Below are 13,446 nucleotides of genomic sequence, written 5' to 3' on the forward strand. Positions count from 1 at the left end.
TACTTGGCTGTAAACCATCAAGAGGAAGTGATGGAGTCACAGTTGTTATTGAAACTCTAATTAAAATCCTGAGGCTCACAGGCTGTGATTCACATTGTGTGACTGCTCCTTTTTGTGAGGATTATCTGCCTGGATTTGTGAGGTTAGATAATCTGTGAGCTTCTTGGAGTATGTCTCTGTCATTTCATTTTTCATTTTGTACAAGCAAAATGCATATTCACTGTAAACAGAAAACAAGAGTAAACCTGATAACATTTATGTGTATAGTTTTAAAAGTCTAGACTTCCAAAAGTATCCTCCTTATCCTGCCTGAATTATGAGAGGATGCAGCAAATAGGAATTAAAACTTCTTTAGTCTATATGGTTTGGCAAGGCTGCATGTGAGACAGCTCAGTTAAGTGAGAAACTTTTTTGGTTTTTCACTAAATTAAATACAGAGACTGCAATAAGACAGAAGAGTGTTTTGGGTGTTTTTTTTTTCCCTAAAAATATAATATAACACTTAAGTAACTAATGGATTCTTTAGGGGTTTTCTGTTATGTTTGACAGTTGATGCTTATAATGAATTTTTAAATATTTATTTGGAATGCTTAGCTATAAGCCTTATTTTATAAGATGAATGTGAACATGAGAGACAATTACATTAATGATGATCAATGTTCTATCCTCTGCACTTTATGTTATAGTTACCCTGTAACTTGTTGGAAAGGAATGTGTTGATCTATTACCTCATATATTTAAAATGTTTTTAAAAATTTGGAAAATTTTTCTCAAGGGAGTCAGCAGCTATGTGACAGTGTAATGCAAATAATTAGGCACGTTGTTATTCACTGAGCAGCCACACACTCACTTGCCTTATATGGAATTTTCTCATCTGTAATATGAATTTAAGTTGCTGCTTAAAAAATACATTTTCTGCATGGATATTAAAATTTTTTATAGAAAGTTGGGAAAGGCCTTTTTAGTGGTGCTGGAAGTTTCAGTGGTCTGGTTTTTCGTATCTTTTTACTTTTTCAGTTGTTAAAGTAGTTTAGAAACTCTCTTGTCCTATAACAAGTAGTGACTTGTAAAATAGAACTTACTGCAAACCTCTAAAATCACAAAACTTTCAGAACAACTCTGAATTATTTAATTTACTCATGTAGTGTAGTCAGTGTTATTGCTTCTGCTTTACTAGTGTTTGAAAAGCCACTTGTAGCTGCAAAAGGTTTATTTGTGAAGGGGGGATGTAGCAGACCCAGATGCAGTAAACCCAGAAATGTGTTTTATTTCTGTAAATGGCATGGTAAATGTTAAAATAAACATCTTCCTATCTTAGGCTTTCATTGACTGCTGTAATTACACAGACATATATGTATATATACCTGCCAGGTCTTACTGCAATATACACCAGCATGTGATGTTTCAAGGCCTTAAAAGTGCATTGACATCTCTATTTGCATGCTAGCAAAGAAAAACAAATATTTCATGGCAAAATCAACCATATTAAGTTTTGCTGGGTTGGTTTGTTTGTTTGTTTTCTGATGAAACTTTGGCTGTTTGCTTTTTCTCCTTCCCCTCCCTTGAAATGAGAAAATTATGGAATGCATTCAGGAAATTTCTTTGAGAGTAACCCTTTTAGCTGTCAATCAATATGGCTCTGAGGATGTCAAGGTCAGCAGGAAGAAAAAAAGCTCCAAATAATAATTAGATGATGTAATTGTCATGACTTGCCTGAATAACAAAGACATGTTGGCTTATATTCATGGAACGCGTATTAGAAAAATTTTCAGCTAATCGTGTGTTTTTATTGCATTGTCAAGAGTACTTGAAATGTTAATGTTTTTATGGAAATTATCAAAGAATATGAAGCTTCCTTTAGGATGCCTCTCTAGGCTAATATGGTTGCTGTGTTTGTAAAATTCCACAGTTTTAACTTTTGGAAATTTCTTTCTTTTTTTTTCTTTTATTTTTAAAGGTGGCTTTGGAGAGCATGGAATGTCAAAAAAACGCGGTGCCCTCTATCAGCTTATAGAGAGGATAAGAAGATTTGGCTCTGGTATTTTCACTGTTTAAATTAGCAAGTTGCCTGATGTGATAGTGTATCATGAACATTAATGATGATAGTACTTTAACACTTTAAAGCCTTTCTATATTACTATTGGCATAAACAAATTATAAAATTATTAGTGCAAGAATAGTAATGAAGAGATTAACTCTTTAGCGTTCTTCTTCCAGCATGAAATCTGAAAGCTAAAACACATAGTTTTAAATGTTATATTAAAAATTGCTTAACTTTGTTTTATGACTGCATTCACAGTTATGGGCATAACTAATGTCAATACAGTGTCTTTACACTGCAAGTAGAGTATACTGCAAAGCTTCTAATTTAATTTGTTTCCTACTTTTTTCTGGCTCCAGGTGGGGCACTCTGATGATTCATACTGTAAAGCATTTGTGGTGTGTTGTGCTGAACAAGCGTATTTTTATATTAATCATACTCTTGTCAGCATGAATGTAGTTAAATTGAGCAGCACATGGAGGTGGAATCCCCCCTAACTCCGGCTGAGTTCACACTCTATATTTGATGCAGGAAGACATCACTTTAATGTTGTGTGAAACCTCACTTCAAAAAGGAAATTATGTGCAACTCCATTGTAATTGCACCACATTGTGTTAATCGGAGCACAGTAACTGCCTTTGCAGAGGTGCTTTGATATGTAATCTTCATTCTTTAAAGGAGAATTAAAATTTTAGTATTGCATAAATTCTTGTCATCTTTTGGGTGCAGTTTGGAATAAATTTCTTGCTTGGACTTCTAAAGAGCACAAATAAAAATGATTTGGAATGGTAAAACATCTAAATAAGTGTGTGATGTGGTTCAGTAATGACTGCATACTAAGTGTAAAAATAGTTTTCCGTAAAGAGTCTGCTTATACTGTAGACACTTTGTGTGTAATTTGTTGTGTAATTCTCATTTACACACTCATTTAATTACAAAAATTAATAATTTGCTTTACCTGTATTTGGTTGGTGTTTTTTTTTTTTTTTAACTCTGTAATTTCTGTATTATTCCTGGTACAATTCAAGTTGCATGTTGGCTGTCACAAAGGCAGGCTTTTCTTCCCAAGTATCAGAGCTTCCTCCCTGCCTTGTGCTGTAGCTTCTTCCTTGTCTTCCTATTGCTGCTCTCTCAGCCTTGGGGCTGTGCCGACATTCCTTACCATGACTCTGCCCTGGAATCCTCCCCAGTTCTGACATGGTCATTAACACTCAAGTGCAGCTGGTACCACAGGGGATTCTCTCAGAGGGAAAATGTAATCTTCCACCAGGAATAAGAAAAAAGGCTTCAACTGCACTGAGTAGGATTTGTTAACCACTTTTTGAGGGATCCATTTTGATCAACTGGCCAGATCTCCAAACCAACTTACAAATTGTTCAGAAACACCTGTTTTGGTGTCCAAGTCCTTGTCTAACTACCCTTTTCCTTTTCTGTTCTCACAGTAGGTTTCAGCTGATTTAGAAAGATTTGCCTGTAATGGGATGAATTGTGGTAGTATCCCTGAAAATGGTAGACACTTTTTTCTCATGTAAAGAAATTCCAGCGATGAGTAAAAGCTACCCGTGGGTTTCCAAATGTTATTTTATGGAAAATGTATGATTTCTTACTGTCCAGTGCTTTAAAGATGGTCATTGTACTTGCTTTTTCCAGATCATACAATAAAAATGAAAGGGATAGTGAACGTCTCGATTAGTTTGAGTCTGTCCAAACTCTGACATTCTTTGCTGGAAAAAACTTCATTTATTTAAAAAAAAGGACCAAAACAAGAGCTGGAGAAAATTGAATGCAGAAAACACCACCACAACCACAGGGAGTGTGATTTCTTAAATATTTTTATAAAATGAGAAAATTTAGTTGCACTTACACAATGTACATTCCAGTTGATAAACATATGTGCGAGATTGTTACTCTAGATATATTCCAAAAAAATAAAGATTCAGACTTAATGTCTTTCTCAGAAAACTGTGTAATAATAGACTGTCATGTAACAGCCACGTCCTGCTTTGAAAGGGTATAAAGAAATCTGAGTTTGACTTGCTAGAAAAGAATTGCTCTCCTTTTTCGTGTGCGTGTGATCTCATTCAGTGTTTTAATTATCATTGCAGGTTTTGAGCAAAATAATACATCTAAAGGAAGAACTACTTTAAAATTCTCAGGGAAAAATGAGAAAAACCGATTTCCCAGAGCTGCTACATCACGAACAGAAAGAATATGGCCAGGTGGTGTCATTCCATATGTAATAGGAGGAAATTTCACTGGTAAGCTTTGTGCTTTGTGTGAAAAGAGGAAATATAATTTTTGAAAAATTGCCTTACTTTTTTTTTTTTTAATTTTTAGAAGTGAAGTCATGTTATGGAAGTCAGTAGAAGGGTTTCTGTTGGAACAGGCCTGAAGTACATCTGTTTTGAAATATTAGTTATACTTAATTGTTTTCAAAGGCAAGCTACATAATAAAAAATGTATAGCAACATTTTAGAGAGGGAAAGTTCTGCTTCTTTACCTAATATTTCTTGTTGCATATTTGTTTCCATGAGCCTAAGTAATTGAATATCAAGGATTTTTTTTTTTTAATGCAGTATATTTAGCACAATAATATCTTCAGTTTAACTGGTGTGCCATGTATTCTTCTAAACTGATTTCACTTAACAAACTGACTCAAATGTGTTTTGGCATTCCTCAATTTGGTTTTCAGATGGGTACACACAGACACTGTATATGACAGAAATAAAGACTGGATGCCCTAGATATAAAATTCTTATCAGAAAACTGTAGAAAAAGTAAGAACATTTGTTATCCTTGGAAAAGGTAAACAGGTTAATATCAATGTGGATGTAAGAGATAATTTAAAACAAAAACGGAGCAAGGAAAGCAAAGAGATAAGGGAAAATATATGAAATAGTATCTTCCCTATATATGATAATACAGTGAACAAAAAGAAACATGCAAATGCTCACACATTGTATATGGAGAAACCAGAGTCATTCCTTTCAAACTGACAGCTACAGTCAGGCTTTCAGTTTGGCTATTTACATAGTACTGTGCCAAATGTGACCTTTGCATTAGGATTAGTCTTCTGAAATAACTGTAGGAAACTGTAGGAAAGCACCATATTAAAGATTTTGCCTTTTTCATCATCAAAGATAAATTTTAAAGCTTAGAAAAAACATCTTAAAGATAAAAGAAAAGGGCAAGATGGGATGGAATAACCTTTATTTGTTTTTTTAGAATCTGATGTGATTTGAACTTGTTCTTTTTACAAAGTTTCAGGTTATGTTGTTCAGTTTTTTTTTTCAGTTTTAAAAAGGTTAGATTTTTTTGTTTGTTTAATTATCTTATGTTTTAACCTGCAAGGTGAGTGTATTTCTGCTAGCATATTCTTGCCAGATAATACTCTTTGTGGATTTTCAGCTCAGAAGAAATACAGATATATTCTCACATGTTGCCTCTATGTCAGTAAGCTTTGTCTTTTGTCACACAATGAAATTACATTGCTCTGCTCTCTGAAGTTTTGTTTTGTGCTGAGAGTTGGCCTGGATGATTCTGCATCTAGGGAATAGTTCTGACCTTTTCTGAATGTATTTCTCATTTTAAAATCAAATATCTAGGTGTGCTTTTACCAAATTCTGAATTTCCCACTTTTGGTGGATCGTTTGTTTTCTGAGATTTTGATGCACAGAAGGGGAGACTTGTCCCTGTTCACGACAGCCTTATTTTAATAAAATGTTTTTACCAGTATCCTATTGGCATGGCTTAGATTTAACTGGTGTCCAGACTGGAAGGCTATAGGATTTTTTAAATGTTTTTTTGTTTCTACCAGATAGATAAGTATGATGTAAAGTTAATCAGTTTTGGTTGTTATTTTACTTTCTGTTTTTTCGAGCTTTTTTTCTCCCCCAGTGTGATTCACTTGATAGTTTCATCTGGGAAATTACTTAGTGAATGTTGTGCTGATGAAGGCACATAAGCAACGCTGTATTTCTTCTGCTGTCTTCCTCTGGTGTAACACAGTCGTGATCTTTATGGCAGGATTTATATTTACTGGGGTGTGTCAGGCAGTGTGAGCCCCCTTGCAGGCACATCTGTTATGACGAACTGACAGCCTGAGTATCCCTTAGCTGGAATCTTGCCGTACACGGGCCTACTGGGACACACAGGGCTTTGTGATTCACTGACTACTGCCAGGCCCATGTTCCTAGTACTGGTTGTGGGAAGGAAGGTGCAGCTGGGAGGCTGCTGTGGTTTCACCTGCTGCACTTTTCGTTGCAGGCACGCAGCGCGCCATGTTCAAGCAGGCCATGCGGCACTGGGAGAAGTACACCTGTGTCACCTTCATCGAGCGCAGCGATGAGGAGAGCTACATTGTCTTCACCTACAGGCCCTGTGGGTAAGTGTGCACCTGTGGGAACACACAGTCCTGCTCTCAGCCTTTGGCTCTCGGCCACGTCTGTCAGCTTTGCACCCAAAAGGGAATATAAGCTTCACAGGAAAATCAATAATTAATGCATTTCAATGATGCACGTGTTCTGCCTGGCTTTTAAGTTCATTGGAACAGGTATGTGTGGTAACTTTGTAAAGTTGCACCTCTTTGGTGTATTTTTAGATAAAATTATCTTAATATATACACATATAGATATTACTTATTTCTTGCTTCCTGTCATGCTTCCAATATTCATATGTGTTGTTCTAAAGGTATTTCAGGTTTATTATTTGTTTATTCTTACCTTTCTCCATGTCACATATTTACTACTGAATTAAATATGGACATCTACCCCACATCCCTTTTCCAGCTAAATTGTTATTTGTTGTAATTTTGACTCTCATATTGCTAGACTGTCCTTGCCCAGATTTGTTTAATCACCAAATTTATGGCCATTTTACAGATTCCTTCTTCTGGGTCACTGATGTGTAAAAGTGAACAGGACAGGTTTTATTACTCAGGAGTGCAGCTTTCCATTAATCATCATGTTTCATCTTCAGATATTACTGCTCACAAATACCTCTGTCAGCTATATTTGCTATTTATTCTGCTCAGAATTCTTAATTTTATATGGTGCTTAGTGAACTTCCTGAGTGCACCGTGTTCATTTCTCAAGAAGAGTGCACACTGCCTATGGAAATTCTGTACTTCTGACAGTCACCTCCTGTTTGAGTTGTAGGCTCTGCAGTGAACAGCTCTCTGTCTTACTGACTTCCTGATCATTGAGCCCTTTACATGTCTACTTTTGAATCATAATAGGATAGGGTAGTGAAAAAAAGTTTTGGGACCTCCTTGTGTTGTAGGAATGATCCTGGATGTATTTAATTTAGAGTCTCTAAAATTACATGTAGAATTATCTGTTTGAAGCGCCCATTGTATTTTTCTTGAGGTATAGGACAGCATAATAAAATCTACTCCTGGGCTACATTTGAAAGTATAAAAAAAGCATCGCCTTTGCCCCCAAAAGCCTGTGAGCCTCAGATCCTTGCAGCAGGGGAGCTTATTCTGTCATGTTCTTGTGCCACTGTAGGTTTGCTGTAGACTCCCCTTAGAAACAGTGCCAAATGAAATGCACTTTTGTTCTGAGCCAGCATGGGCATTATTTTAGTTGACAACAGCCCTGAGATAGGATTCACCCATTAAGTAAGATTCAGGGATACTGACACACAGCTGGAAGAAAAATGGAAAGCAGAGAATAATCATGATGGTTCCCTTGCACTCACAGAGGCAGAAAGCAATTTAAACAGAAGAGTGTGAAAAGTACAAGTGTTTTTAGTCACTTTAGAAAGAGATCTGTGGGGGTATCTGCCAAATGTAAATCCTACAACTTCGAAATACCCAAAGCCAAATGACAAAAAAATCTCTCCAGCCAAAGAACTGTTCCTTAGGCTGCTTGATGTTTCATGAGATCAAATCACTTCATGGGGAAGGCGGGATTATAATCAGCTTTAACCAGAAGGTTGGAATATACTCAGTATTCACCCCCAAAGTCTAGTTTGCTCTTTTTCATTAATGTTGCTTAATTGAAGGGTACTTCGCAAAATAGAGATAATTTACCAGGGCTGTAACAAGTTCAAAATAAAACCAAAGAAGAGTGTAGCTATGAAAAGTCCATCATTGATGAAATAAAGCCAGGCCAAACAGAAGGAACAGCTGAATGATTTTTCTGGGGGCCCACAAGTTGTTTCAGGAAGACCCAGATAAATAGGGATGTGCATTCTCTGGGTGAGCAGGAACTGTGCATTACCCACCAGCATTCAGGGCTGACGCAGGATTTTCCACGGAAAGAGCCCAGACTGAAGTGACACCAAACCAACTGCAAACACTCTCTGCTGCGTGGCCAGTCGTATTGGAACTGATCTTCAGCTCTTTCCCATGGCACCCTGCTGTGTTGGTTTGTTAGCACATTGTGTCAGTATTGTTTGTACTACCACGGCAGCTAACATTCACAGATGGCCGAGACTTTATTGTACTTAGCACTGCTGAAATTAAAAGCTAAATGATAAACCCGCCCCAAAGAGCACATAGTCAAAACAAAACACATTAACTGAAACAAAGTGGAGAGTCATATATGTGGAAATTCAGGTGGTAGTATCTACAAAAGTCTCGTATGACAGCATTAGCACACTAGCAAGTGAAGTGTTACTGAGCCTTTGTAAACAATAAGGATATTTTGGAGTGTAATGCATCACATCTTGAAACAGTTCATGGGAAGATCATCCCAGAAGAGCAGTGATTAAAAAAGCATATTTGAAATATAGCAGCTGGTTATAAGAGATACATGACTTTCTTAAAGTTGAGAGGTTCCATATCAGCAAGGAACAAGAGATAAGTTTTGATTATCATAGACCCATAGGACTGCAAGGGATCTCAGAAAGATGTCTAATGTATTCTTAAGACAGAACAGTTATTCCTATATCATTACTGATATATGTTTATCTAACTTTGTTCTAAAAACCTTCAGAAATGAATATTTCACAGCCTTCTAGGAATTGTATTGCTCAGCATCCTTAATATAAGAATTGTAGGAAGTTTGGGCAGCATTTTTTTGGCATAGCTAAACAAGGTATTTTTTTACTGCAATTAAAGGACATTAATTTTTTTCCTATGGTTGTAGAAAAGAAATTCCTTTTACTTTTTGAAGAAATCAGTTGTATAGTTTGATATTGTTATTAAATCCCCCCTCTGTTCTATATTCTTGTGGGCTAGAAAACACTTAATTCATTTAATCTTTCCTGGTAAATAATGTTTTCTAGGCCTTTAATCACACTGCTCTTTGAGATTCTTTTCAGCTAGTCCACATCATTCTTGAAATTGATAGCCCCAAAACTAGGGCATATTTGTCCACATGAGTTGTCACTTCTACTGAGCCAGTGCAAGAGATCATTCATATAATTTGTAGCCTCTCCTTCCTCTTAGGTACCTAAGCACAGTTCCTCCCTGTTTCTCAACAGCTGCCACGTTCAGCATGTAGTTGGTTGGGATGTTATTCCAAAAAAAAGCCAGAGGTCTTTCCACAACACAGACACCCCATCATTGGTTCCAGTCTTTACCAGGTTTTGCACATCTTAAGATGTCAAGTAATTCTATATTTCCCTTTCCAGATCTCTTGTATAATTTCCTAAAGGTGCTTGTCTTCACGGTATTTAGCAGTGTCTTCTCTGAGTGCAAGCTTAAAAAGTGTTTTTTCTGTCTAACTTCATGTAATATTCCAACCAGCTTTATATCCCCCTTGATATCAACTTCTCTAGTTTGCTTACAGAGTTCAGAAAAATGTCAAAAGCCTTATGGCCACATCCCTTCTTTCCATGAGAATAATTTAATCTGCTGAAGTTGTAAGCTACAATTATTTTCCATCATGTCTGGTTTATTTAACCTGAGTTTGATGAAAGTTAATTATTAAAATATGGTTTAATAATATAGCTGAATCACTTACTCACTTCTTTGAAATTTTCTAATTAGTGATAGTCATTTATATCCATAAGCTGCAGATGTGAAAATAAGAATATAGTATTAAGATACTAGTGTTTGTGATTCTACTATCAAGCAGTGTACACTAGCATTAATACCAATTACAGCAAGTATTTATGAATCTAGTTGATTAAGGCAAAAAAAAAACTACTTGGTAACAGACTCAAAACACTATTTGCTCACTACTGCTTCTCTATCCTTGTGTTTCTTCCTATCAAATTGGTAGGGCCCAAAGACTCATTCAGTGCACTTTTCTGCATGCAAAGCCAAAAAAGGGGATATTGGGATAGCACCTAGTCACTATGTGATAATAAGTATTATTGAGTACAAGATCAAGCTTCTTTTTATGTAGTAGAACAAAAAAGAAAGGAGCATTTATATTGTTCTAGTAACTCAGTATGCCTTTGATCTTAATTTGTTCTCCATTAGAAGACTTATACTTTTATAATTTTTACGATAAAATTCAGATGACTTCTTGCAATCACTGCTGTATCCTTTTGTTTAAGTATTTGACAGATCCATTTGAGATACAGGAAAATAAAATCTCTTTCATATGCTTCTCCAAACACTGTAGAGTGAACAGATGAATATTTTAACCTCTTTGAACTTGCCAGTGTGTTAAAAAGGCATTGCAGGCAAGTTCTTAAAGTTGGTGAAACAGGTAAATTCATTGCCTGAGGTGCGCTTTTGTAGCATGCTTCAGCTAAAGAACATGTTATAAAAGGTGCTCAATCACTCTTATAAAATGAGAAGAAACCAGAGTTGTGCTTAATAGTCTGTGCATAGGGGAGGGCTGACTCATGCTCTCAGGAGTTAAATAACCCTGGCAGCTGGCACAGCTTCCCTGCTGGCTGTGCTGCGGCTCCTGTGAGCAGGAGGGGTGTGATCAAGGCGCAGGTTGGCACAATCTAGAGCATGGTGTGCTGACACCATTGGTGTGGACATCTCCACTGATCAGATAAAGATGCAGGAGACACTTCTGCCATCACAAACAAGTCCTCTTGGGGCAGTGAATCAGGACATTTAGTAACCACGATTGTGTCTTGATTCCTGAGAAAAGGCAAATTTGTCAAGCCAGTATCTTCTTTGTATAGGTGGAGTTATATCTGTGATTGAAAGAGGTGTTTTCACCAAGAAGAACACTCTGCTTCCTGAGTGAGATTTTGTTTGGAAATTTTGTGAACCTCTTTTTCTTGCTCTGTGTAACATAAAGGTGATCATACACAATCCTAGTATGCTTATGAAATTCATTCTCACCTTCATACAGTCAGTGCCGTGACAAGCTGATGTTGTGGTCTATGATTTTTATATTGTCACATTTTCAAGGGTGCAGCTTTTTTAAAAAAGGACAACATTGTCCCTACCTGATTCTCTTCCTTTGTATCAAGAGTATTTTTGATGGTAGTTGTGAAGTAGTATTACTTTAAAGAATGAGCTTATTGTTCCATTCATTTCACTTTCTCTATGTCATTTGTTTCTCATTGCTCACTATCATTGATCAGCTAGACTGATTAAATGGAATTAGAGATTCATAAATAGTTACTGTCTCCAAATGCTGTCTGGTGCAATAAAGATTAAAGAGATGAGCTTTAAAACCTGCCAGTTGATTCAATTTAAGGGGTGTGACAAGTGCTCATGCAGCACAGAGATCTTGCTTTTTTTGTCAAACACTCCTGGGGTCAAACCCATAATATTACAAATTAATGTACTTCATAGACTTTTTAAATTTTAGTTTTCCTTATTCTTTGTCTCAGTGCAATTGTTGAAGTAAATTGTTGTAGCTTAATTGGATGTAACTGGTGTGCTTGACAAGACATTCAACCTAACAAATCCTAATGACCCTCTGTAAGTGTGAACTGCTGCTGTTATTTTAAGACTTGGTGTTAATTCTGTTTTCCTTGGCATGTAAAGAAACACTAAATAAATGTCTTTATATTTTCTAGGGAGTACTTGAAATCTGTCAAGTAACCAGTGTAAGGGAACTCTCACCCTCTGGCTGCTTACTTTTTAGGAGCAGGTTAGCATTAAAAAAATAATTCCCAATATGTTGGGGTTTAGATGTACAGTGTTAGACTACCTAGAGGAATATTATGTAAAAGTTTGCAATTAATTTTTTTCTTCTGAAAAAAGCCCTCTTTAAGATCTGTCAGATGAGGTGGCCTAAGTCATTAAACACATTTGAGAATGCTCAATATTTCTTTTTCATTATTATAAGAGTAAAATGTTAAATTATTTTGTCAGACACCTAAAAATCTATCTGATTTATGGAATACCACTAAGAGCTTTCAGAGGTGATCTAAAACACAGTCTTAAAAAGTTAGAGCCTCATTTGGTCCAAAAGAAGTAAGAAGGACAGGAAGAGAAGCTGTAGTTAAAATCCTATTTTATTATTTTGCCCTTGCTATCAATAGTGTCAATAAAAGTAAAGCAGGAGATGTCACAAAAGGTACTAATTATAATAATTTATTTTTCAGTTTTTCCTTTATATCTGTTGATCTCCTAAATATCACTGTGAAAAAAACTATATTCAATATATAGAGAAATTTTTTGGTCCCCAAATATATCTTTTCTAGCTGAAGCATGTAATGTATATGAAGTCAAAAAAATAGGCATGTTAAAACTATTGAAAATGTGTTAAATAGTCTATGATTTTAGGTCTCAATAACCTATTGATTAGTTTTAAGCCATAAATAATCATTAATGCTCTTTAGTTCTGCATTGCAATTTTTCTCTGTAGAGTTTCCACACAGTGGCCAACATGAAGGCTCTGCAGAAGTGTTTAAACTGTTTTAAACAAAATAATTCTTTCTGCCTTTTCACAATTATATATGCTTATCCTAACTTTATTCCCATCGATCCCTTGCTCTGCCATCATGTGTTGTATTAAAATCATAAAGATTTTTAACTACTAATTAAATTCCAGGACTTATGCATTTAAATGTATTGACTCTTCAAGGTGATTTTGCAGGATTATAGGTGAATGGAAAACTTAAATAGGTTAAAATTGGTTGCATGGTTGGGTTTGAAGGGTTGTGGTAAATGGATTGGACTCAAGCTGTGACTGAAAGTGCAGTATCATGGGCTTATCCTGTGACCTGGCATTATTAACATTTCTGTCCATGACCCACAAAGACATGGTGGTGCATGCTGCCATCAGAGCATTGCTTATTTTTATTCTTTTGCTTAAAACAAGTTCCTGTGTCATTCTATAGAATGACTGAATAGACTGTCATGACAATGAGAATTCTGTTGATCAAAGCTGACATCTTTTAAGACCTTGAATAATATCAAAAAAAGCCTCACTCATATGTATTTTGAATAATTGACTGCTCTTGTAGAAGACCTAGAGTTTGTGAAACATCTGAAATTACATTGTGCATTTAACTGTTGAATCTTTATATACTATTTTTTCAAGTTTTAATTGAATTTGCTATGTGGTTTGTAGGCATATGTATGG

At 35.8% G+C, this 13,446-nt stretch overlaps 1 protein-coding gene across 3 annotated transcripts in view; it reads left to right on the plus strand.

Moving 5' to 3' along the window:
* TLL1 (tolloid like 1) overlaps positions 1-13,446 on the plus strand; it is a 125,208-nt gene that overhangs the window by 56,906 nt on the left and 54,856 nt on the right. For 2 of the 3 annotated variants that reach the window (XM_036382837.1, XM_054514741.1), the window contains exons 3-5: positions 1,958-2,038; positions 4,147-4,299; positions 6,308-6,425. In XM_036382837.1, coding sequence (XP_036238730.1) covers positions 1,958-2,038; positions 4,147-4,299; positions 6,308-6,425 — 352 coding nt within the window. Of the gene's footprint in view, positions 1-89; positions 143-1,957; positions 2,039-4,146; positions 4,300-6,307; positions 6,426-13,446 lie in introns of those variants that run through there. The other variant, XM_036382838.2, reaches the window with a different exon arrangement.

Source organism: Molothrus ater, chromosome 4 (genome assembly GCF_012460135.2).
Source record: "Molothrus ater isolate BHLD 08-10-18 breed brown headed cowbird chromosome 4, BPBGC_Mater_1.1, whole genome shotgun sequence".
NCBI classification, from domain to species: Eukaryota; Metazoa; Chordata; class Aves; order Passeriformes; family Icteridae; genus Molothrus; species Molothrus ater.